Source organism: Tachyglossus aculeatus, chromosome Y4 (assembly GCF_015852505.1).
Source record: "Tachyglossus aculeatus isolate mTacAcu1 chromosome Y4, mTacAcu1.pri, whole genome shotgun sequence".
NCBI lineage: Eukaryota > Metazoa > Chordata > Mammalia > Monotremata > Tachyglossidae > Tachyglossus > Tachyglossus aculeatus.
In genome coordinates, this window is record NC_052096.1 from 12857358 (window position 1) to 12884463 (window position 27106).

The 27106-nt window shown below is 49.7% G+C and overlaps 1 protein-coding gene across 1 annotated transcript; it reads right to left on the minus strand.

Annotated features, from left to right (window-relative positions):
* Positions 1-1678: 1678 nt before the first annotated feature.
* PKLR (pyruvate kinase L/R) lies at positions 1679-25847 on the minus strand. The gene is made up of 10 exons (XM_038768498.1): positions 25607-25847; positions 25312-25403; positions 25077-25208; positions 23108-23294; positions 16679-16949; positions 14528-14678; positions 14286-14438; positions 5745-5911; positions 5479-5660; positions 1679-1785 (listed from the first exon to the last, which is right to left on the minus strand). Exons 1-10 carry the CDS (start codon positions 25845-25847, stop codon positions 1679-1681), a joined length of 1683 nt encoding a protein of 560 aa, XP_038624426.1.
* Positions 25848-27106: the final 1259 nt, after the last annotated feature.

The window sequence follows — 27106 nt, forward strand, 5'->3', positions numbered from 1 at the left end:
GGGTAGAGACAAGGCAATCAGGTTGTCCCACGGGGGGCTCCCAGTCTTCATCCCCATTTTCCAGATGAGGGAACTGAGGCCCAGAGAAGTGAAGTGACTCGCCCAGAGTCACCCAGCTGACAAGTGGCAGAGCTGGGATTTGAACCCACGACCTCCGACTCCAAAGCCCGGGCTCTTTCCACTGAGCCGCACTGCTTCCCCCTCACAGCCCTGTATCTCTCCTTTGTTAATAATAATAATGATGATGACGATGGCATCCCCACAACAATTAGGACCGTATCTCTCCTTTATTGATTTCTCTTATAATAATAATAATAATAATAATAATAATAATGATGATGGCATTTATTAAGCGCTCGCTATGTGCCAAGCACTGTTCTAAGCGCCGGGGAGGTTACAAGGTGATGGGGTGGTCCCATGGGGGGCTCCCAGTCTTCACCCCCATTTTCCAGATGAGGTCACTGAGGCCCAGAGAAGTGAAGTGACTTGCCCAGAGTCATTCATTCATTCATTCAATGGTCTTTATTGAGCGCTTCCTGTGTGCAGAGCACTGGACTAAGCGCTTGGGAAGTACAAGTTGGCAACATTATAGAGCCGGTCCCTACCCGACAGCGGGCTCACAGTCTAGAAGGGGGAGAAGGAGAACAAAACAGAACGTATTCATTCATTCATTTAATGGTATTTATTGAGCGCTTACTGTGTGCCGAGCACTGGACTAAGCGCTTGGAAAGTCCAAGTTGGCAACATCTAGAGATGGTCCCTTCCCGACAGCGGGCTCACAGGCTAGAAGGGGGAGATGGACAACAAAACAGAACGTAGTCATCATTCATTCAATCGTATTCATTAAGCGCTTCCTGAGTGCAGAGCACTGTACTAAGCGCTTGGGAAGTCCAAGTTAGCCACATCTAGAGACGGTCCCTACCCGACGGCAGGCTCACAGTCTAGAAGGGGGAGACGGACGACAAAACAGAACATATTCATCATTCATTCAATCGTATTTATTGAGCGCTTCCCATGTGCAGAGCACTGTACTAAGCGCTTGGGAAGTCCAAGTTGGCCACATCTAGAGACGGTCCCTACCCAACGGTGGGCTCCCAGTCTAGAAGGGGGAGACGGGCGACAAAACAGAACGTAGTCATCATTCATTCAATCGCATTTATTGAGCGCTTCCCGAGTGCAGAGCACTGTACTAAGCGCTTGGGAAGTCCAAGTTGGCCACGTCTAGAGACGGTCCCTACCCAACGGCGGGCTCACGGTCTAGAAGGCGGAGCCGGGATTCGAACCCCGTCTCCCTGCCTTCACGCCCGTCTCCCGCTCCAGACCGCGAGCGCGTTGCGGGCCGGGAACGCGCCTACTGTCGGGTTCCGTTGTCCTCTCCCGAGCGCTCAGTACAGCGCTCTGCACGCAGCAATCAATCAATCAATTGCATTTATTGAGCGCTTCCTGTGAGCACTGGACTAAGCGCTTGGGAAGTCCAAGTCGGCGACATCTAGAGACAGGCCCTACCCGACGGCGGGCTCTCAGTCTAAAAGATGGCTCGATAAAAGATGGCTTGGTCCAACCGCTCAATAAAGTCAGCGGACGGACGGGCCGAGGCGGGGACCGGGGGCCGGGGGGCGGAGATGGGTGGGCGTCCGAGAGGGGATGGAGGGTCCGCCGGTGGGCACGGGGCCGGCCCTCAGGGCACGCCGACCACCCTCATGATGTTGGTGTAGCCGGAGCCCGGCCGCCAGCCCGTCACCACGATCAGCAGGTCGCCCGTGCGGAGGAAACCTCGCAGCTTCCCTGGATCGGAGGGAGAAAACAGACTCTATTCCTCCCGTCATCATCATCATCATCAATCGTATTTATTGAGCGCTTACTATGTGCAGAGCACTGGGCTAAGCGCTTGGGAAGTCCAAATTGGCAACATCTAGAGGCGGTCCCTACCCAACAGTGGGCTTACAGTCTAAAAGGGGAGACAGAGAACAAAACCAAACGTACTAACAAAAATTCAGGGGTCCACCTCCTCCGTGAAGCCTTCCCAGGCCGATCCCGCCCCTCCTCTCCTCCCGCTCCCTTTCTTCCTCCCCCTTCCCATCCCCGCATCGCTCAGTCAATCAATCAATCAGAGAAGCAGCTTGGCTCAGTGGAAAGAGCCCGGGCTTTGGAGTCAGAGGTCATGGGCTCGAATCCCGCTCCGCCACATGACTGCTGTGTGACCTTGGGCAAGTCACTTCACTTCCCTGAGCCTCAGTTACCTCATCTGCAAAATGGGGATTAAGATTGTGAGCCCCACGTGGGGCAATTTGATCACCTTGTATCCCCCCCCCAGCGCTTAGAACAGTGCTCTGCACGTAGTAAGCGCTTAACAAATGCCATCATCCTCATCAATCGTCTTTAGTGAGCGCTTCCTGTGTGCGGAGCACTGGACTAAGCGCTTGGGAAGGACAGGCTGGCAACATATTCATTCATTCAATCGTATTTATTGAGCGCTTACTGTGTGCAGAGCACTGGACTAAGCGCTTGGGAAGTCCAAGTTGGCGACATATAGAGACAGTCCCTACCCAACAGTGGGTTCACAGTCTAGACAGACTCCCGCCCGGATCCCGTGAGACCGTAAGCTCGCCGTGGGCGGAGGACGTATCTGTTATATTATCATCGATCATCATCATCAATCGTATTTATTGAGTGCCTACTGTGTGCACAGCACTGTAGTAAGCACTTGGGAAGTCCAAGTTGGCGACATATAGAGACAGTCCCTACCCGACAGTGGGCTCCCAGTCTAGACGGACTCCCGCCCGGATCCCGTGAGACCGTAAGCTCGCCGTGGGCCGAGGACGTATCTGTTATATTATCATCGATCATCATTATCAATCGTATTTATTGAGCGCTTACTGTGTGCAGAGCACTGGACTAAGCGCTTGGGAAGCCCAAGTTGGCAACATATAGAGACAGTCCCTACCCAACAGTGGGCTCCCAGTCTAGACGGACTCCCGCCCGGATCCCATGAGACCGTAAGCTCGCCGTGGGCGGAGGACGTATCTGTTATATTATCATCGATCATCATTATCAATCGTATTTATTGAGCGCCTACTGTGTGCAGAGCACTGTAGTAAGCACTTGGGAAGTCCAAGTTGGCGACATATAGAGACAGTCCCTACCCGACAGTGGGCTCCCAGTCTAGACGGACTCCCGCCCGGATCCCGTGAGACCGTAAGCTCGCCGTGGGCCGAGGACGTATCTGTTATATTATCATCGATCATCATTATCAATCGTATTTATTGAGCGCTTACTGTGTGCAGAGCACTGGACTAAGCGCTTGGGAAGCCCAAGTTGGCGACATATAGAGACGGTCCCTACCCGACAGTGGGCTCCCAGTCTAGACGGACTCCCGCCCGGATCCCATGAGACTGTAAGCTCGCCGTGGGCGGAGGACGTATCTGTTATATTATCATCGATCATCATCATCAATCGTATTTATTGAGCGCCTACTGTGTGCAGAGCACTGGACTAAGCGCTTGGCAAGTTGGCAACATATAGAGACAGTCCCTACCCAACAGTGGGCTCCCAGTCTAGACGGACTCCTGCCCGTATCCCGTGAGACCGTGAGCTCACCGTGGGCGGAGGACGTATCTGTTATATTATCATTGATCATCATCATCATCATCAATCGTATTTATTGAGCGCCTACTGTGTGCAGAGCACTGGACTAAGCGCTCGGCAAGTTGGCAACGTATAGAGACAGTCCCTACCCAACAGTGGGCTCACAGTCTAAATACCATCATTATTACTATGTTCCATCCACTACGCCACGCTGCCTCTCGAAATACGTTGCCACCTTGGACTTCCCAAGCGCTTAGTCCAGTGCTCTGCGCACAGTAAGCGCTCAATAAATGCGACCGAATGAATGAAGGAATGAATGGAAAAAACCAAACGGGAAATCCGGTGAGCCGATGGGAAGGGGAGAGAGGGAGGAGCAGCCTGGATTCAGCTGCTGTCGTCAGAGAGGGGACCCCGGGACTCATTACGATCCAGACTTCATTTCACTGACAAAATTAATGCGGTTTCCCTTTGAATCACCCTTAATTCGTTCAATCGTATTTACTGAGCGCTTACTGTGTGCAGAGCACTGTACTAAGCGCTTGGGAAGGACAAGTTGGCAACATCTAGAGACGGTCCCCACTTCAGAGGCCCACCTCCTCCGTGAAGACACGGAGCACAGTAAGCGCTCAATAAATACGATTGATTGATTGATTGAATGCTTGGCACAGAGTAAGCGCTCCATAAGCGCCGCCACCGTCATTATCATTGTCCTTCTTCCCTTCCCCTTTTAGACTGTGAGCCCACTGTTGGGTAGGGACTGTCTCTATATGTTGCCAATTTGTACTTCCCAAGCGCTTAGTCCAGTGCTCTGCACACAGTAAGAGCTCAATAAATGTGATTGATTGATTGATTGATTGATTGACTGCTTGGCACAGAGTAAGCGCTCCATAAGCGCCGCCACCATCATTATCACTGTCCTTCTTCCCTTCCCCTTTTAGACTGTGAGCCCACTGTTGGGTAGGGACTGTCTCTCTATGTTGCCCACTTAGACTTCCCAAGTGCTTAGTCCAGTGCTCTGCACACAGTAAGCGCCCAATAAATACGATTGATTGATTGCTTGGCACAGAGTAAACGCTCCATTAGCGCCGCCGCCATCAGTATCATTGTCCTTCTTCCCTTCCCTTTTTAGACTGTGAGCCCACTGTCGGGTAGGGCCCGTCTCTACATGTTGCCCACTTGGACTTTTCAAGCGCTTAGTCCAGCGCTCTGCACACGGTAAGCGCTCAATAAATACGATTGATGATGATGTCCTTCTTCCCTTCCCCTTTTAGACTGTGAGCCCACTGTTGGGTAGGGCCCGTCTCTCTATGTTGCCCACTTGGACTTCCCAAGCGCTTAGTCCAGTGCTCTGCACACAGTAAGCGCTCAATAAATACGATTGATGATGATGTCCTTCTTCCCTTCCCCTTTTAGACTGTGAGCCCACTGTTGGGTAGGGCCTGTCTCTCTTTGTTGCCCACTTGGACTTCCCCAGTGCTTAGTCCAGTGCTCTGCACACAGTAAGCGCTCAATAAATATGATTGACTGATTGATTGATTGATTGATTGATTGGCACAGAGTAAGCGCTCCATAAGTGCCGCCACCATCATTATCATTGTCCTTCTTCCCTTCCCCTTTTAGACTGTGAGCCCACTGTTGGGTAGGGACCGTCTCTCCATGTTGCCCACTTGGACTTCCCAAGCACTTAGTCCAGTGCTCTGCACACGGTAAGCGCTCAATAAATACGATTGATTGATTGACTGGCACATAGTAAGCGCTTAACAAATGCCATTACTATTCTTATCATCATTATCGTAACCTCCCCAGCGCTTCGGATGGTGCTTGGCACCTAGTAAGCGCTTAGCAAACGCCACGGTTATTGACCGATCGACGGATTCCCCGGTCCCTCCTCACCGCTGTCGACGGCGAAGCGCACGCGGCGGTCGACGTCGTCGGCCCAGACGGGCTCCGGGGGGTCGGGGTAGAGCAGGGGGAAGACGCCGCGGCACAGGTGGGCCTGCCGGGCCGCCCGGGCCGCGCGGGTCACCGCCAGGATGGGCGCCCGCGGCCGGTAGCGGGCCAGGAGCTGGGCCGACCTGCCGAGGGCGAGGGCCGGGGTGAGGACCGGGGGGCCGCTCCAGCGGGGCCCCGACCCCCCGCCGCCCGCCGCGCCTCCTCACCGGCCCGAAGCGGTCAGGACGACGATGGCGGCCGCGCAGCACTTGAAGGCCGCCTCCACCGCCCCGACGGCGGTGACCTCGGCGGGGTCGCGGGTGAGGGGGGCCGTCCGGCGGAGCTCCTCCAGCAGCTGCCGGTGGTACACGGCCGCCTCCGCCTCCCGGGCGATCTGCACCGGGGGCGGACGGGGGCCCGGAGGCCGCTGCACGCTGCACGTGCCGGCCCACCGAGGCCCGGACCCCCACTCCCGCCCCCGCCCCTCCGCTTCTCCCCAAATAACCAATCGTATTTATCGAGCGCTTACTATGTGCAGAGCACTGGACTGAGCGCTTGGGAAGTCCAAGCGGGCAACATCTAGAGACGGTCCCTACCCAACAGCGGGCTCACAGTCTAAAAGGGGGAGTACTAAAAGTACTCAAATACTTAAGCGCTTAGTCATATATGTTACCCATTTGTACTTCCCAAGCGCTTAGTGCGGTGCTCTGCACAGAGTAAGCGCTCAATAAATACGATTGATGATGATAGTGAGCGCTCAGTAAATACGATTGATGATTTGAGACCGCTTAACGATAATATTATTATTGTTATTAAGTCGCTTCACTTCTCTGGGCCTCGGTGACCTCGTCTGTCAAATGGGGATGAAGACCGTGAGCCCCTCGTGGGACAACCTGATCACCTTGTAACCTCCCCAGCACTTAGAACAGTGCTTTGCACATAGTAAGCGCTTAATAACTGCCATTATTATTATTATTATTATTATTATTATTATTATCTGGGCCTCAGTTCCCTCCTCTGTCAAATGGGGATGCAGACCGTGAGCCCCTCGTGGGACAACCTGATCACCTTGTAACCTCCCCAGAGCTTAGAACAGTGCTTTTCACATAGTAAGCACCTAATAAATGCCATCATTATTATTATTATTATTATTATCTGGGCCTCAGTTCCCTCCTCTGTCAAATGGGGATGAAGACCGTGAGCCCCTCGTGGGACAACCTGATCACCTTGTAACCTCCCCAGCGCTTAGAACAGTGCTTGGCACATAGTAAGCGCTTAATAAATGCCATCATTATTATTATTATTAAGTCACTTCACTCCTCTGGGCCTTAGTTCCCTCATCTGTCAAATGGGGATGAAGACCGTGAGCCCCCCGTGGGACAACCTCATCACCTTGTAACCTCCCCAGCGCTTAGAACAGTGCTTGGCACATAGTAAGCGCTTAATAAATGCCATCATTATTATTATTATTAAGTCGCTTCACTCCTCTGGGCCTTAGTTCCCTCATCTGTCAAATGGGGATGAAGACCGTGAGTCCCTCGTGGGACAACCTGATCACCTTGTAACCTCCCCAGCGCTTAGAACAGTGCTTTGCACATAGTAAGCGCTTAATATGCCATCGTTAATCGTAATAATAACGACGATGGCATTTGGGGTGACACGCTTCTTTGAAACTGCTTAATAATAATCGTAACGATGGCGTTATTGAGCGCTTGCTTTGGGCCGAGCGCAGTTGCGAGCGCCGGGGTAAGTACGGGGTAATCGAGTCCTCTAGACCGTGAGCCCGCCGTCGGGTAGGGGCCGTCTCTAGATGTTGCCAACTTGGACTTCCCAAGCGCTTAGTACAGTGCTCTGCACACAGTAAGCGCTCAATAAATACGATTGATTGATTGATTGATGTGCCAAGCCCTGTTCTAAGCGCTGGGGAGGTTACTAGGTGATCAGGTTGTCCCACCTGGGGCTCACAGTCTTCATCCCCATTTTGCAGATGAGGTAATAATAATAATCATAATGATATCATTTATTAAGCGCTTACTATGTGCCGAGCACTGTTCTCAGCGCTGAACTGAGGCCCAGAGAAGTGGTGACTTGCCCAAAGTCACACAGCTGATAAGTGGCGGAGGCGGGATTTAGAACCCACGACCTCTCTGTGTGTTGCCAACTTGTACTTCCCAAGTGCTTAGTACAGCGCTCTGCACGCAGTAAGCGCTCAATAAATACGATTGATTGATTGATTGATTGATTGAAGTGCCAAGCTTTGTTCTAAGTGCTGGGGGAGATACAAGGTGATCAGGTTGTCCCACGGGGGGCTCACAGTCTTAACCCCCATTTTCCAGATGAGGTAATAATAATAATAATAATAATAATAATAATAATGGCATTTATTAAGCGCTTACTATGTGCAGAGCACTGTTCTAAGCGCTGAACTGAGGCCCAGAGAAGTGGTGACTTGCCCAAAGTCACACAGCTGATAAGTGGCAGAGGCGGGATTGGAACCCACGACCTCTCTGTGTGTTGCCAACTTGGACTTCCCAAGGGCTTAGTCCAGTGCTCTGCACACAGTAAGCGCTCAATAAATACGATTGATTGATTGATTGATTGATTGATGTGCCAGGCCCTGCTCTAAGCACTGGGGGAGATACAAGGTGATCAGGTTGTCCCACGTGGGGCTCACAGCCTTGATCGCCATTTTCCAGATGAGGTAATAATAATAATAATAATAATAATAATAATAATAATAATAATAATAATAATAAAACAATAATAATAATGACATTTATTGAGCGCTTACTATGTGCAGAGAACTGATTGATTGACTTCCCAAGCGCTTAGTCCTGTGCTCTGCACACAGTAAGTGCTCAATAAATACGATTGATTGATTGATTGATGTGCCAAGCCCTGCTCTAAGCTCTGGGGGAGATACCAGGTGATCAGGTTGTCCCACGTGGGGCTCACAGTCTTCATCCCCATTTTGCAGATGAGGTAATAATAATAATAATAATAATAATAATAATAATGACATTTATTAAGCGCTTACTATGTGCAGAGAACTGACTGATTGACTTCCCAAGCGCTTAGTCCAGTGCTCTGCACACAGTAAGCGCTCAATAAATACGATTGATTCACGTGGGGCTCACAGTCTTAACTGCCATTTTCCAGATGAAGTAATAATAATAATCATAACGATGGCCTTTATTAAGCACTTACTATGTGCAGAGCACTGTTCTAAGCGCTGAACTGAGGCCCAGAGAAGTGGTGACCTGCCCAAAGTCACACAGCTCAACTCGGACTTCCCAAGGGCTTAGTCCAGTGCTCTGCACGCAGGAAGCGCTCAACAAATACGGCTGATGGCCTGCCAAGACGCGCTCTTCCCACCGAGCCACTCTGCTTCTCCAGTCATCAATCAATCAATCGTATTTATTGAGCGCTTCCCGTGTGCAGAGCACCGTACTAAGCGCTTGGGAAGTCCAAGTTGGCACCTTCGAGAGACGGTCCCTACCCAACAGTGGGCTCCCAGTCTAAAAGGGGGGAGACGGAGAACGCCTAACGAGGACCGCGATGGGGATTCCCCCTTTGTGAGCCCACTGTTGGGTAGGGACTGCCTCTCGATGGTGCCCACTTGGACTTCCCAAGCGCTCAGTCCAGTGCTCTGCACACGGTAGGCGCTCAATAAATACGATCGATGACGATGATCGATGATAATATAACGGACACGCCCTCCGCCCACGGCGAGCTCACGGTCTCACGGGATCCGGGCAGGAGTCCGTCTAGACTGGGAGCCCGCTGTTGGGTAGGGACTGTCTCTATACGTTGCCAACTTGCCAAGCGCTTAGTACAGTGCTATTTATTTATTTATTTTACTTGTACATTTCTATCCTACTTATTTTATTTTGTTGGTATGTTTGGTTCTGTTCTCTGTCTCCCCCTTTTAGACTGTGAGCCCACTGTTGGGTAGGGACTGTCTCCATGTGTTGCCAATTTGGACTTCCCAAGGGCTTAGTCCAGTGCTCTGCACATAGTAAGCGCTCAATAAATACGATTGATTGATTGATCGATTGATTGATTACAGTGCTCTGCACACGGGAAGCGCTCAATAAATCCGATCGATGGATTGATTCCCGTCCTCACCGTGTGCTGCATCGGCGAGCTCACGGTCTCACGGGATCCGGGCGGGAGTCCGTCTAGACTGGGAGCCCGCTGTTGGGTAGGGACCGTCTCTATACGTTGCCAACTTGCCAAGCGCTTAGCACAGTGCTATTTATTTATTTATTTATTTATTTATTTTACTTGTACATTTCTATCCTACTTATTTTATTTTGTTGGTATGTTTGGTTCTGTTCTCCGTCTCCCCCTTTTAGACTGTGAGCCCACTGTTGGGTAGGGACTGTCTCCATGTGTTGCCAATTTGGACTTCCCAAGGGCTTAGTCCAGTGCTCTGCACATAGTAAGCGCTCAATAAATACGATTGATTGATTGATTGATTGATTGATTACAGTGCTCTGCACACGGGAAGCGCTCAATAAATCCGATCGATGGATTGATTCCCGTCCTCACCGTGTGCTGCATCGGCGAGCTCACGGTCTCATGGGATCCGGGCGGGAGTCCGTCTAGACTGGGAGCCCGCTGTTGGGTAGGGACCGTCTCTATACGTTGCCAACTTGCCAAGCGCTTAGCACAGTGCTATTTATTTATTTATTTATTTATTTATTTTACTTGTACATTTCTATCCTACTTATTTTATTTTGTTGGTATGTTTGGTTCTGTTCTCCGTCTCCCCCTTTTAGACTGTGAGCCCACTGTTGGGTAGGGACTGTCTCCATGTGTTGCCAATTTGTACTTCCCAAGCGCTTAGTCCAGTGCTCTGCACATAGTAAGCGCTCAATAAATACGATTGATTGATTGATCGATTGATTGATTACAGTGCTCTGCACACGGGAAGCGCTCAATAAATCCGATCGATGGATTGATTCCCGTCCTCACCGTGTGCTGCATCGGCGAGCTCACGGTCTCACGGGATCCGGGCGGGAGTCCGTCTAGACTGGGAGCCCGCTGTTGGGTAGGGACCGTCTCCATACGTTGCCAACTTGCCAAGCGCTTAGTACAGTGCTATTTATTTATTTATTTATTTATTTTACTTGTACACTTCTATCCTACTTATTTTATTTTGTTGGTATGTTTGGTTCTGTTCTCTGTCTCCCCCTTTTAGACTGTGAGCCCACTGTTGGGTAGGGACTGTCTCCATACGTTGCCAACTTGCCAAGCGCTTAGTACAGTGCTATTTATTTATTTATTTATTTATTTTACTTGTACATTTCTATCCTACTTATTTTATTTTGTTGGTATGTTTGGTTCTGTTCTCCGTCTCCCCCTTTTAGACTGTGAGCCCACTGTTGGGTAGGGACTGTCTCTATGTGTTGCCAATTTGTACTTCCCAAGCGCTTAGTCCAGTGCTCTGCACATAGTAAGCGCTCAATAAATACGATTGATTGATTGATTGATTGATTGATTACAGTGCTCTGCACACGGGAAGCGCTCAATAAATCCGATCGATGGATTGATTCCCGTCCTCACCGTGTGCTGCATCGGCGAGCTCACGGTCTCACGGGATCCGGGCGGGAGTCCGTCTAGACTGGGAGCCCGCTGTTGGGTAGGGACCGTCTCTATACGTTGCCAACTTGCCAAGCGCTTAGCACAGTGCTATTTATTTATTTATTTATTTATTTATTTTACTTGTACATTTCTATCCTACTTATTTTATTTTGTTGGTATGTTTGGTTCTGTTCTCCGTCTCCCCCTTTTAGACTGTGAACCCACTGTTGGGTAGGGACTGTCTCCATGTGTTGCCAATTTGGACTTCCCAAGGGCTTAGTCCAGTGCTCTGCACATAGTAAGCGCTCAATAAATACGATTGATTGATTGATTGATTGATTGATTACAGTGCTCTGCACACGGGAAGCGCTCAATAAATCCGATCGATGGATTGATTCCCGTCCTCACCGTGTGCTGCATCGGCGAGCTCACGGTCTCACGGGATCCGGGCGGGAGTCCGTCTAGACTGGGAGCCCGCTGTTGGGTAGGGACCGTCTCCATACGTTGCCAACTTGCCAAGCGCTTAGTACAGTGCTATTTATTTATTTATTTATTTATTTTACTTGTACACTTCTATCCTACTTATTTTATTTTGTTGGTATGTTTGGTTCTGTTCTCTGTCTCCCCCTTTTAGACTGTGAGCCCACTGTTGGGTAGGGACTGTCTCCATACGTTGCCAACTTGCCAAGCGCTTAGTACAGTGCTATTTATTTATTTATTTATTTATTTTACTTGTACATTTCTATCCTACTTATTTTATTTTGTTGGTATGTTTGGTTCTGTTCTCCGTCTCCCCCTTTTAGACTGTGAGCCCACTGTTGGGTAGGGACTGTCTCTATGTGTTGCCAATTTGTACTTCCCAAGCGCTTAGTCCAGTGCTCTGCACATAGTAAGCGCTCAATAAATACGATTGATTGATTGATTGATTGATTGATTACAGTGCTCTGCACACGGGAAGCGCTCAATAAATCCGATCGATGGACTGATTCCCGTCCTCACCGTGTGCTGCATCGGCGAGCTCACGGTCTCACGGGATCCGGGCGGGAGTCCGTCTAGACTGGGAGCCCGCTGTTGGGTAGGGACCGTCTCCATACGTTGCCAACTTGCCAAGCGCTTAGTACAGTGCTATTTATTTATTTATTTATTTATTTTACTTGTACATTTCTATCCTACTTATTTTATTTTGTTGGTATGTTTGGTTCTGTTCTCCGTCTCCCCCTTTTAGACTGTGAGCCCACTGTTGGGTAGGGACTGTCTCTATGTGTTGCCAATTTGGACTTCCCAAGCACTTAGTCCAGTGCTCTGCACATAGTAAGCGCTCAATAAATACGATTGATTGATTGATTACAGTGCTCTGCACACGGGAAGCGCTCAATAAATCCGATCGATGGATTGATTCCCGTCCTCACCGTGTGCTGCATCGGCGAGCTCACGGTCTCACGGGATCCGGGCGGGAGTCCGTCTAGACTGGGAGCCCGCTGTTGGGTAGGGACCGTCTCCATACGATGCCAACTTGCCAAGCGCTTAGTACAGTGCTATTTATTTATTTATTTATTTATTTTACTTGTACACTTCTATCCTACTTATTTTATTTTGTTGGTATGTTTGGTTCTGTTCTCCGTCTCCCCCTTTTAGACTGTGAGCCCACTGTTGGGTAGGGACTGTCTCTATGTGTTGCCAATTTGGACTTCCCAAGCGCTTAGTCCAGTGCTCTGCACATAGTAAGCGCTCAATAAATACGATTGATTGATTGATTGATTGATTGATTACAGTGCTCTGCACACGGGAAGCGCTCAATAAATCCGATCGATGGATTGATTCCCGTCCTCACCGTGTGCTGCATCGGCGAGCTCACGGTCTCACGGGATCCGGGCGGGAGTCCGTCTAGACTGGGAGCCCGCTGTTGGGTAGGGACCGTCTCTATACGTTGCCAACTTGCCAAGCGCTTAGCACAGTGCTATTTATTTATTTATTTATTTATTTATTTATTTTACTTGTACATTTCTATCCTACTTATTTTATTTTGTTGGTATGTTTGGTTCTGTTCTCCGTCTCCCCCTTTTAGACTGTGAGCCCACTGTTGGGTAGGGACTGTCTCCATGTGTTGCCAATTTGGACTTCCCAAGGGCTTAGTCCAGTGCTCTGCACATAGTAAGCGCTCAATAAATACGATTGATTGATTGATTGATTGATTACAGTGCTCTGCACACGGGAAGCGCTCAATAAATCCGATCGATGGACTGATTCCCGTCCTCACGGTAGGGACCGTCTCTATACGTTGCCAACTTGCCAAGCGCTTAGCACAGTGCTATTTATTTATTTATTTATTTATTTTACTTGTACATTTCTATCCTACTTATTTTATTTTGTTGGTACGTTTGGTTCTGTTCTCCGTCTCCCCCTTTTAGACTGTGAGCCCACTGGTGGGTAGGGACTGTCTCCATGTGTTGCCAATTTGGACTTCCCAAGCGCTTAGTCCAGTGCTCTGCACATAGTAAGCGCTCAATAAATACGATTGATTGATTGATTGATTGATTGATTACAGTGCTCTGCACACGGGAAGCGCTCAATAAATCCGATCGATGGACTGATTCCCGTCCTCACCGTGTGCTGCATCGGCGAGCTCACGGTCTCACGGGATCCGGGCGGGAGTCCGTCTAGACTGGGAGCCCGCTGTTGGGTAGGGACCGTCTCCATACGTTGCCAACTTGCCAAGCGCTTAGTACAGTGCTATTTATTTATTTATTTATTTATTTTACTTGTACACTTCTATCCTACTTATTTTATTTTGTTGGTATGTTTGGTTCTGTTCTCTGTCTCCCCCTTTTAGACTGTGAGCCCACTGGTGGGTAGGGACTGTCTCCATACGTTGCCAACTTGCCAAGCGCTTAGTACAGTGCTATTTATTTATTTATTTATTTATTTTACTTGTACACTTCTATCCTACTTATTTTATTTTGTTGGTATGTTTGGTTCTGTTCTCCGTCTCCCCCTTTTAGACTGTGAGCCCACTGTTGGGTAGGGACTGTCTTGCCAATTTGTACTTCCCAAGCGCTTAGTCCAGTGCTCTGCACATAGTAAGCGCTCAATAAATACGATTGATTGATTGATTGATTACAGTGCTCTGCACACGGGAAGCGCCCAATAAATCCGATCGATGGATTGATTCCCGTCCTCACCGTGTGCTGCATGCGGACGGCCTCCACCGGGAAGGCCCCCTTGGCCGTCTCCCCGGACAGCATGATGCAGTCGGCTCCGTCCAGCACAGCGTTGGCCACGTCGCCCGTCTCGGCCCGGGTGGGGCGCGGCTTCGAGATCATGCTCTCCAGCATCTTGGGGGGGCCACAGGGCGGTGGTGGGGCCGGGGGAGGCCTCCTTGGGGACCCCCCCTCCTCCCTGGCGGTCCCGCCGGCGGCCCCACCTGCGTGGCACAGACGACGGGTTTGCCCGCCAGGTTGCAGCGCCCGATCATCATCTTCTGTGCCAGGAAGACCTTCTCGGGCGGTATCTCGACGCCCAGGTCGCCGCGGGCCACCATGATGCCGTCGCTGGCCTCCAGGATCTCGTCGAACCTTGGGCGGGAGGGGAAGGGGAGGCCAAGGGGACTGTGAGCCCCCCTTCTAGACTGTGAGCCCGCTGTTGGGTAGGGACCGTCTCTACATGTTGCCAACTTGGACTTCCCAAGCGCTTAGTACAGTGCTCTGCACGTTGTAAGCGCTCAATAAATACGATTGATTGATTGTTGGGTAGGGACCGTCTCTAGATGTTGCCAACTTGGACTTCCCAAGCGCTTAGTCCAGTGCTGTGCACACAGTAAGCGCTCAATAAATACGATTGAATGAATGAATGAATACGCCCTCCTCTCCTCTTCTCCCACTCCCTTCAATCAATCAATCAATCAATCAATCAATCAATCGTATTTATTGAGCGCTTACTGTGTTATAAATACGATTGATTGATTGATTGGCACATAGTAAGCGCTTAACAAATGCCATCATCATCATTATTATTATTATTATTGTAACCTCCCCAGCGCTTAGAACTGTTGGGTACGGACTGTCTCTCTATGTTGCCAACTTGTACTTCCCAAGCGCTTAGTCCAGTGCTCTGCACACAGTAAGCGCTCAATAAATACAATTGATTGATTGATTGATTGCTTGGCACATAGTAAGCGCTTAACAAATGCCATCATTATTATTATCATTATTATTGTAACCTCCCCAGCACTTAGAACAGTGCTTGGCACATAGTAAGCGCTCAATAAATACGATTGATTGATTGATTGATTGATTGGCACATAGTAAGCGCTTAACATATGCCATCATTATTATTATCATTATTATTGTAACCTCCCCAGCACTTAGAACAGTGCTTGGCACATAGTAAGCGCTTAACAAATGACATCATTATTATTATCATTATTATTATAACCTCCCCAGCACTTAGAACTGTTGGGTAGGGACTGTCTCTCTATGTTGCCAACTGGTACTTCCCAAGCGCTTAGTCCAGTGCTCTGCACACAGTAAGCGCTCAATAAATATGATTGATTGATTGGCACATAGTAAGTGCTTAACAAATCCCATCATTATCATTATTATTATTGTAACCTCCCCAGCGCTTAGAACAATGCTTGGCACATAGTAAGCGCTTAACAAAAATATATATGCATATATGTTCGTACATATTTATTACTCTATTTTACTTGTACATATCTATTCTATTTATTTTATTTTGTTAATATGTTTGGTTTTGTTCTCTGTCTCCCCCTTCTAGACTGTGAGCCCGCTGTTGGGTAGGTACCGTCTCTAGATGTGGCCAACTTGGACTTCCCAAGGGCTTAGTCCAGTGCTCTGCACACAGTAAGTGCTCAGTAAATTGATTGATTGATTGATTGCTTGGCAAATAGTAAGCGCTTAACAAATGCCATCATTATTATTATCATTATTATTGTAACCTCCCCAGTGCTTAGAACAGTGCTGGGCACATAGCGCTTAACAAATGCCATCATTATCATTATTATTATTATTGTAACCTCCCCAGCGCTTCGGACAATGCTGGGCACAAAGTAAGCGCTTAACAAATGCCATCATTATTATTATCATTATTATTGTAACCTCCCCAGCGCTTCGGACAATGCTGGGCACAAAGTAAGCGCTTAACAAATGCCATCATTATTATTATCATTATTATTGTAACCTCCCCAGCGCTTAGAACAGTGCTTGGCACATAGTAGGCACTTAACAAATGCCATCATCATTATTATTATTATTATTGTAACCTCCCCAGTGCTTCGGACAGTGCTGGGCACATAGTAAGCGCTTAAGAAATGCCATCATCATTACTATTATTATTATTGTAACCTCCCCAGCGCTTAGAACAGTGCTGGGCACATAGTAAGCACTTAAGAAATGCCATCATTATTATCATTATTATTATTATTATTATTGTTGTAACCTCCCCAGTGCTTCGGACAGTGATTGGCACATAGTAAGCGCTTAACAAATGCCATCATTATTATTATTATTATCATTCTGAATGAAGGGGAAAGGGGAGATGGGGGGACTGGACTGACCTGGCCACCCCCTCACGGTTCTCGATCTTGCTGATGACCTTGATGGCTTCCCCCCGGGGCCCCAGGACGGCGCGCACCGCGGCCACGTCGGCCGCCTTGCGCACGAAGGAGGCGAAGACGATGTCCACGTCCTGGTCCAGCCCGAAGCGCAGGTCCCGGGCGTCCTGTTCGGACACGGCCGGCAGGTCCACCACGGCCCCGGGCACGTTGACCCCCTTCCGGCTGCCCAGGAGGCCCCCGCTCTCCACTTCGGTCAGCAGCCCCGCCGGGCCTGCACGGGGAATCGATCAATCAATCAATCAATCAATCCTATTTATTGAGCGCTCACCGTGTGCAGAGCTGCGTGGGGAATCAATCGATCAATCGTATTTATTGGGCGCTTACGGTGTGCAGAGCTGCGCGGGGAATCAATCAATCAATCGTACTTATTGGGCGCTTACGGTGTGCAGAGCTGCGCGGGGAATCAATCAATCAATCGTATTTATTGGGCGCTTACGGTGCGCAGAGCACTGGACTATATGATTGATTGATTGATTGGACTAAGCGCTTGGGAAGTCCAAGTTGGCAACATCGAGAGACGGGCCCTACCCAACAGTGGGCTCGCGGTCTAGAAGATTCATTCATTCATTCATTCATTCATTCATTCATTTATTGAGCGCTTACTGTGTGCAGGGCACTGGACTAAGCGCTTGGGAAGTCCAAGTTGGCAACATAGAGAGACGGTCCCTACCCGACAGTGGGCTCAAATTCATTCAATTGTATGTATTGAGCGCTTACTGTGTGCAGGGCACTGGACTAATCAATCAATCAATCGTATTTATTGAGCGCTTACTGTGTGCAGAGCACTGGACTAAGCGCTTGGGAAGTCCAAGTTGGCAACATAGAGAGACGGTCCCTACCCAACAGTGGGCTCGCGGTCTAGAAGATTCATTCATTCATTCATTCATTGAGCGCTAACTGTGTGCAGAGCACTGGACTAAGCGCTTGGGAAGTCCAAGTTGGCAACATAGAGAGACGGTCCCTACCCGACAGTGGGCTCAAATTCATTCAATCGTATGTATTGAGCGTTTACTGTGTGCAGGGCACTGGACTAATCAATCAATCAATTGTATTTATTGAGTGCTTACTGTGTGCAGAGCGCTGGACTAAGCGCTTGGGAAGTCCAAGTTGGCAACATCGAGAGACGGGCCCTACCCAACAGTGGGCTCAAATTCATTCAATCGTGTGTATTGAGCGCTTACTGTGTGCAGAGCACTGGACTAAGCGCTTGGGAAGTCCAAGTTGGCAACATAGAGAGACGGTCCCTACCCAACAGTGGGCTCGCGGTCTAGAAGATTCATTCATTCATTCATTCATTGAGCGCTTACTGTGTGCAGAGCACTGGACTAAACGCTTGGGAAGTCCAAGTTGGCAACATCGAGAGATGGTCCCTACCCGACAGTGGGCTCAAATTCATTCAATCGTATGTATTGAGCGCTTACTGTGTGCAGAGCACTGGACTAAGCGCTTGGGAAGTCCAAGTTGGCAACATCGAGAGACGGTCCCTACCCAACAGTGGGCTCGCGGTCTAGAAGATTCATTCATTCATTCATTCATTCATTCATTCATTTATTAAGCGCTTACTGTGTGCAGGGCACTGGACTAAGCGCTTGGGAAGTCCAAGTTGGCAACATAGAGAGACGGTCCCTACCCGACAGTGGGCTCAAATTCATTCAATTGTATGTATTGAGCGCTTACTGTGTGCAGGGCACTGGACTAATCAATCAATCAATCATATTTATTGAGCGCTTACTGTGTGCAGAGCACTGGACTAAGCGCTTGGGAAGTCCAAGTTGGCAACATAGAGAGACGGTCCCTACCCAACAGTGGGCTCGCGGTCTAGAAGATTCATTCATTCATTCATTCATTGAGCGCTAACTGTGTGCAGAGCACTGGACTAAGCGCTTGGGAAGTCCAAGTTGGCAACATAGAGAGACGGTCCCTACCCGACAGTGGGCTCAAATTCATTCAATCGTATGTATTGAGCGTTTACTGTGTGCAGGGCACTGGACTAATCAATCAATCAATTGTATTTATTGAGTGCTTACTGTGTGCAGAGCGCTGGACTAAGCGCTTGGGAAGTCCAAGTTGGCAACATCGAGAGACGGGCCCTACCCAACAGTGGGCTCAAATTCATTCAATCGTGTGTATTGAGCGCTTACTGTGTGCAGAGCACTGGACTAAGCGCTTGGGAAGTCCAAGTTGGCAACATCGAGAGACGGTCCCTACCCAACAGTGGGCTCGCGGTCTAGAAGATTCATTCATTCATTCATTCATTCATTCATTCATTTATTAAGCGCTTACTGTGTGCAGGGCACTGGACTAAGCGCTTGGGAAGTCCAAGTTGGCAACATAGAGAGACGGTCCCTACCCGACAGTGGGCTCAAATTCATTCAATTGTATGTATTGAGCGCTTACTGTGTGCAGGGCACTGGACTAATCAATCAATCAATCATATTTATTGAGCGCTTACTGTGTGCAGAGCACTGGACTAAGCGCTTGGGAAGTCCAAGTTGGCAACATAGAGAGACGGTCCCTACCCAACAGTGGGCTCGCGGTCTAGAAGATTCATTCATTCATTCATTCATTGAGCGCTAACTGTGTGCAGAGCACTGGACTAAGCGCTTGGGAAGTCCAAGTTGGCAACATAGAGAGACGGTCCCTACCCGACAGTGGGCTCAAATTCATTCAATCGTATGTATTGAGCGTTTACTGTGTGCAGGGCACTGGACTAATCAATCAATCAATTGTATTTATTGAGTGCTTACTGTGTGCAGAGCGCTGGACTAAGCGCTTGGGAAGTCCAAGTTGGCAACATCGAGAGACGGGCCCTACCCAACAGTGGGCTCAAATTCATTCAATCGTGTGTATTGAGCGCTTACTGTGTGCAGAGCACTGGACTAAGCGCTTGGGAAGTCCAAGTTGGCAACATAGAGAGACGGTCCCTACCCAACAGTGGGCTCGCGGTCTAGAAGATTCATTCATTCATTCATTCATTGAGCGCTTACTGTGTGCAGAGCACTGGACTAAACGCTTGGGAAGTCCAAGTTGGCAACATCGAGAGATGGTCCCTACCCGACAGTGGGCTCAAATTCATTCAATCGTATGTATTGAGCGCTTACTGTGTGCAGAGCACTGGACTAAGCGCTTGGGAAGTCCAAGTTGGCAACATAGAGAGACGGTCCCTACCCAACAGTGGGCTCGCGGTCTAGAAGATTCATTCATTCATTCATTCATTGAGCGCTTACTGTGTGCAGGGCACTGGACTAAGCGCTTGGAAAGTCCAAGTTGGCAACATCGAGAGACAGTTCCTACCCGACAGTGGGCTCAAATTCATTCAATCGTATGTATTGAGCGCTTACTGTGTGCAGGGCACTGGACTATTCAATCAATCAATCGTATTTATTGAGCACTTACTGTGTGCAGAGCACTGGACTAAGCACTTGGGAAGTCCAAGTTGGCAACATAGAGAGACGGTCCCTACCCAATAGTGGGCTTGCGGTCTAGAAGATTCATTCATTCATTCATTCATTCATTGAGCGCTTACTGTGTGCTGGGCACTGGACTAAGTGCTTGGGAAGTCCAAGTTGGCAACATAGAGAGACGGTCCCTACCCAACAGTGGGCTCAAATTCATTCAATCGTATTTATTGAGCGCTTACTGTGTGCAGAGCACTGGACTAAGCGTTTAGGAAGGACAAGTTGGCAACATCGAGAGACGGTCCCTACCCAACAGTGGGCTCGCAGTCTAGAAGATTCATTCATTCATTCATTTATTGAGTGCTTACTGTGTGCAGGGCACTGGACTAAGCGCTTGGGAAGTCCAAGTTGGCAACATTGAGAGACGGTCCCTACCCAACAGTGGGCTCACAGTCTAGCCCACTTGACTTCTCTGGGCCTCAGTTCCCTCATCTGTCAAACGGGGATGAAGACCGGGAGCCCCCCGTGGGCCAACCTGATCACCTTGTAACCTCCCCAGCGCTTAGAACAGTGCTTTGCACATAGTAAGCGCTTAATAAATGCCATTATTATTATTATTTGGAGTCAGAGGTCAGGGGTTCAAATCCCGTCTCCTCCAGTTGTCAGCTGTGTGATTGGGCAAGTCATTTCACTTCTCTGTGCCTCAGTTCCCTCATCTGGAAAATGGGGATTAAAACTGTGAGCTCCCCATGGGCCAACCTGATCACCTTGTAACCTCCCCAGCGCTTAGAACAATGTATGGCACAGAGTGAGTGCTTAATAACAGCATGGCTTAGTGGAAAGAGCCCGGGCTTTGGGGTCAGAGGTCATGGGTTCAAATCCCACCTCTGCCACTTGTCAGCTGGGTGATTTTGGGCAAGTCACTTCACTTCTCTGGGCCTCAGTTCCCTCATCTGGAGAAATGGGGATGAAGACTGGGAGCCCCACATGGGACACCCTGATCACCTTGAAACCTCCCCAGTGCTTAGAACAGTGCTTTGCACAGAGTAAGCGCTTAAGAAAGAGCACGGGTTTTGGAGTCAGAGGCCATGGGTTCAAATCCCACCTCCGCCACTTGTCAGCTGGGTGACTATGGGCAAGTCACTTCACTTCTCTGGGCCTCAGTTCCCTCCTCTGTCAAACGGGGATGAAGACCGGGAGCCCCCCGTGGGCCAACCTGATCACCTTGTAACCTCCCCAGCGCTTAGAACAGTGCTTTGCACAGAGTAAGCGCTTAATAACAGCACGGCTCAGTGGAAAGAGCCCGGGCTTTGGGGTCAGAGGCCATGGGTTCAAATCCCACCTCTGCCACTTGTCAGCTGGGTGACTTTGGGCAAGTCACTTCACTTCGCTGGGCCTCAGTTCCCTCATCTGGAAAAATGGGGATGAAGACTGGGAGCCCCACATGGGACACCCTGATCGCCTTGTAACCTCCCCAGCGCTTAGAACGGTGCCTTGCACATAGTAAGCGCTTAATAAGTGTCATCATCATTATTATTATTATTATTATGGGTTCAAATCCCGGCTCCGCCACTTGTCAGCTGGGTGACTTTGGGTAAGTCACTTCACTTCTCTGGGCCTCAGTTCCCTCATCTGGAAAAATGGGGATGAAGACTGTGAGCCCCCCGTGGGACCACCTCATCGCCTTGTAACCTCCCCAGCGCTTAGAACGGTGCCTTGCACATAGTAAGTGCTTAATAAGTGTCATCATCATTATTCTTATTATTATTATGGGTTCAAATCCTGGCTCTGCCACGTCATCTGGGTGACTTTGGTAAGTCACTTCACTTCTCTGTGCCTCAGTTCCCTCATCTGGAAAAATGGGGATGAAGACTGGGAGCCCCTCATGGGACAACCTGATCGCCTTGTAACCTCCCCAGAGCTTAGAACGGTGCTTTGCACAGAGTAAGCGCTTAATAACAACATGGCTCAGTGGAAAGAGCCCGGGCTTTGGGGTCAGAGGCCATGGGTTCAAATCCCGGCTCCGCCACTTGTCAGCTGGGTGACTTTGGGCAAGTCGCTTCACTTCTCTGGGCCTCAGTTCCCTCATCTGGAAAAACGGGGGTGAAGACTGTGAGCCCCACATGGGACACCCTGATCGCCTTGTAACCTCCCCAGCGCTTAGAACAGTGCCTTGCACATAGTAAGCGCTTAGTAAGTGTCATCATTATTATTATTATTATTATTATTATTATTATTATTATGGGTTCAAATCCCGGCTCCGCCACTTGTCAGCTGGGTGACTTTGGGCAAGTCACTTCACTTCTCTGGGCCTCAGTTCCCTCATCTGGAAAAATGGGGATGAAGACTGGGAGCCCCCCGTGGGACCACCTCATCGCCTTGTAACCCCCCCAGTGCTTAGAACAGTGCTCTGCACATAGTAAGCGCTTAACAAATGCCATTATTATTATTATTATGGGTTCAAATCCCGGCTCCGCCACTTGTCAGCTGGGTGACTTTGGGCAAGTCACTTCCCTTCTCTGGGCCTCAGTTCCCTCATCTGGAAAAATGGGGATGAAGACTGGGAGCCCCCCGTGGGACCACCTCATCGCCTTGTAACCTCCCCAGCGCTTAGAACGGTGCCTTGCACATAGTAAGCACTTAATAAGTGTCATCATCATTATTATTATTATTATTATGGGTTCAAATCCCGGCTCTGCCACGTCATCTGGGTGACTTTGGTAAGTCACTTCACTTCTCTGGGCCTCAGTTCCCTCATCTGGAAAAATGGGGATGAAGACTGGGAGCCCCACACGGGACAACCTGATCGCCTTGTAACCTCCCCAGCGCTTAGAAGGGTGCTTGGCACATAGTAAGCGCTTAATAAATACCATCATCGTCAATAAATGGCACATAGTAAGCGCTTAATAAGTGTTATTATTATTATTGTTATCAATAAATGGCATTATTATTATTATTTTTATCTCGGCACCTGTCTCCAGGACGCGCAGGGCGATGAGTCCGTCGTCGATGTAGATGCGGCCGCCGGGGCCGACGACCTGGGCCAGTTTGGGGTAGTCCACCCAGACGGTGCCCGCGTCCCCCCGCGCCCGGTAGCCAGGGTCCAAGCTCACCAGCACCCGCGACCCCGTCACCAGCTCCACCTCGGCCTCCGACCCCTGCCCAAACACACGGAAACACCAAGCCCCGATGAGGGTCTCCCAAAGTCCCCCCCCCGGGTCCCCGTCCGGCCTCCCCTGCGGCCATGCCCTTCCCCGGGAGCCCCGCGTTTTCATTCCTTCAATCGTATCTTCCTCATTTATTTAGTTATTTTACTTGTACAGAACTATTGATTTCATTCGGTTAATCTGTTTGGTTTTGTTCTCTGTCTCCCCCTTCTCGACTGCGAGCCCGTTGCTGGGTAGGGACCGTCTCTAGATGTTGCCAACTTGGACTTCCCAAGCGCTTAGTCCAGTGCTCAATAAATACGATTGATTGATTGAGTGATTGATATCTATTCTATTGATTTTATTTGGTTAATATGTCTGGTTTTGTTCTCCGTCTCCCCCTTCTCGACTGGGAGCCCACCGTTGGGTAGGGGCTGTCTCTATATGTTGCCAACTTGGACTTCCCAAGCGCTTAGTCCAGTTCTCTGCACACAGTAAGCACTCAATAAATATGATTGATTGATTGATATCGATTCTGTTTATTTTATTTGGTGAATACGTTTGGTTTTGTTCTCTGTCTCCCCCTTCTCGACTGGGAGCCCGCTGTTGGGTAGGGACCGTCTCTAGATGTTGCCAACTTGGACTTCCCAAGCGCTTAGTCCAGTGCTCTGCACACAGTAAGCTCTCAATAAATACGATTGATTGATTGATATCTATTCTATTGATTTCATTTGGTTAATATGTTTGGTTTTGTTCTCTGTCTCCCCCTTCTCAAGCGCTTACCATGTGCAAAGCACCGTTCTAAGCACTGGGGAGATTACAAGGGGATCAGGTTGTCCCACGGGGGGCTCACAATCTTAATCGCCATTTTACAGATGAGGTCACTGAGGCCCAGAGAATAATAATAATAATAATAATGATGATGGCATTTATTAAGCGCTTACTATATGCAAAGCACCGTTCTAAGCGCTGGGGAGGTTACAAGGTGATCAGGTTGTCCCACGGGGGGGCTCACAGTCTTCATCCCCATTTGACAGATGAGGTCAATGAGGCCCAGAGAATAATAATAATAATAATAATGATGATGGCATTTATTAAGCGCTTACTATATGCAAAGCACCGTTCTAAGCGCTGGGGAGGTTACAAGGTGATCAGGCTGTCCCACGGGGGGCTCCCAATCTTAATCGCCATTTTCCAGATGAGGTCACTGAGGCCCAGAGAATAATAATAATAATGATGATGGCATTTATTAAGCGCTTACTCTATGCAAAGCACCGTTCTAAGCGCTGGGGAGGTTACAAGGTGATCAGGCTGTCCCACGGGGGGGCTCACAATCTTAATCGCCATTTTCCAGATGAGGTCACTGAGGCCCAGAGAAGCGAAGCGACTCGCCCAAAGTCACCCAGCTGACCGTCGGCGGAGCCGGGATTTGAACCCATGACCTCTGACTCCAAAGCCCGGGCTCTTTCCACTGAGCCCCGCTGCTTCCCACCTACTTTTAATTCTATCTGTCCTGACGATTTTGACGCCCGTCCCCGTGTTTCGCTTCGTCGTCCGTCTCCCCCTTCTAGACCGTCGTCGGGTAGGGGCCGACTCGGACTTCCCAAGCGCTCGGCCCAGTGCTCTGCACACGGTGAGCGCTCAATAAATACGACTGAATGAATGAAAACGCAGGCCTCTTGTCGGCCCCCGACGCGGCCCGGTGCCCACCTGGACTTCCCAAGCGCTTAGTCCAGTGCTCTGCACACGGTAAGCGCTCAATAAATATGATTGATTGATTGATTGATCGATTACCGCAGCCAGCAGGCCGGTCCGGATCTCCGGGCCCTTGGTGTCCAGCGCGATGGCCACCGGCCGGTAGCCGAGGCGGGAGTCCGCGAAGCTCTCGGCCGCGGCCCGCACGTTGGCGATGGATTCGGCGTGGTACTGAGGGCCGGGAGAGGGGGTGGCATCCCTCTCCACCCGCCGTCGTCCCGACCCCTCGGAGCGGCTCTTCCCCCCGCCCCGGGACCCCCCGCCACCTCCGCACCTCGTGGTTCCCGTGGGAAAAGTTGAACCTTGCGATATTCATGCCCGCCTTGATCATCTCCTTCAGCCGCTCCACGGAGCGCGAGGCCGGGCCTGGACCGGAGGACGCCCCCCGGTCAGAGACGCCCCCCGAGATGCCCCTCCATCCCAAGTCCAGTGCTCTGCACACAGTAAGCGCTCAATAAATACGACGGACCGACGGATTGATCCCCTCCGCCCGGGTGGGGGACAGCAGGGAGCCCCCCGTCCCCGCTCCCGCCGCCGAGACCGGCCTCCCCCCGACGGCGGCCGGGCACCGATGGTGGCGACGATCCCGGTGCTGCGGGCGAGGACGGGCTCCGAGTCGATGTCCAGCAGGCTCACGTGCTCCAGGAAGGTGTCGGCCATGGCGGCGGGCAGCTGCTGGCGGCGGGCGAAGGCGGGCCCCAGCTCCTGGACCAACTGGGCCACGCTGGATTGGCGCGGAGACCGCGCCGCGACTGGCAGTGCCAAGATCGTTGGTTTATTTAGAAAAAAAAACCAATACACGGCCTCCATTTTGGTGGCCCACGTGTTTGGAGTCCATTAAAATCACCAACATTGACCATCTTTTAGACGGTGAGCCCACTGTTGGGTAGGGACCGTCTCTAGATGTTGCCAACTTGGACTTCCCAAGCGCTTAGTCCGGCGCTCTGCACACAGTAAGCGCTCAATAAGTACGATTGAATGAATGAATGAATGAATGGGAGAGAGGCCGGAGAGAGACTGTGAGCCCACTGTTGGGTAGGGACCGTCTCTAGATGTTGCCAACTTGGACTTCCCAAGCGCTTAGTACAGTGCTCTGCACGCAGTAAGCGCTCAATAAATACGATTGAATGAATGAATGAATGAATGAATGGGAGAGAGACCGGAGAGAGACTGTGAGCCCACTGTTGGGTAGGGACCGTCTCTAGATGTTGCCAACTTGGACTTCCCAAGCGCTTAGTACAGTGCTCTGCACGCAGTAAGCGCTCAATAAATACGATCGAATGAATGAATGAATGAATGAATGGGAGAGAGGCCGGATAGAGACTGTGAGCCCACTGTTGGGCAGAGACCGTCTCTAGATGTTGCCAACTTGGACTTCCCAAGCGCTTAGTCCAGTGCTCTGCACACAGTAAGCGCTCAATAAATATGATTGATTTTTGGCTGAGTGCCTACCTTATTCAAAACATATATATACATGTATATATTACATATACCTGTATATACGTATATATGTTTGTACATATTTATTACTCTATTTTATTTTTACATATTTATTCTATTTATTTTATTTTGTTAATATGTTTGGTTTTGTTGTCTGTCTCCCCCTTCTAGACTGTGAGCCCACTGTTGGGTAGGGACCGTCTCTATATGTTGCCAACTTGTACTTCCCAAGCACTTAGTACAGTGCCCTGCACACAGTAAGCGCTCAATAAATACGACTGATTTTTGGCTGAGTGCCTACCTTATTCAAAACATATATATACAAGTATATATGTATATATGTTTGTACGTATTTATTACTCTATTTTATTTTTACATATTTATTCTATTTATTTTATTTTGTTAATATGTTTTGTTGTCCGTCTCCCCCTTCTAGACTGTGAGCCTGCTGTTGGGTAGGGACTGTCTCTATATGTTGCCAACTTGGACTTCCCAAGCGCTTAGTACAGTGCTCTGCACACAGTAAGCACTCAATAAATACGATTGAATGAATGAATGAATGAATGGGAGAGAGGCTGGAGAGAGACTGTGAGCCCACTGTTGGGTAGGGACCGTCTCTAGATGTTGCC

Bases quoted from the DNA above. Each gene is read 5' to 3' on its own strand.
- PKLR (XM_038768498.1), bottom strand. From the start codon at position 25,847: ATGGAGGCCGTGTATTGGTTTTTTTTTCTAAATAAACCAACGATCTTG. The intron at 23,295-25,076 runs GTAATCGATCAA...GTGTTTGGGCAG, and splicing joins GGACCGGCCTGCTGGCTGCG to GGGTCGGAGGCCGAGGTGGA. The intron at 16,950-23,107 runs GTGCCGAGATAA...TTCCCCGTGCAG, and splicing joins CCTGCGCGTCCTGGAGACAG to GCCCGGCGGGGCTGCTGACC.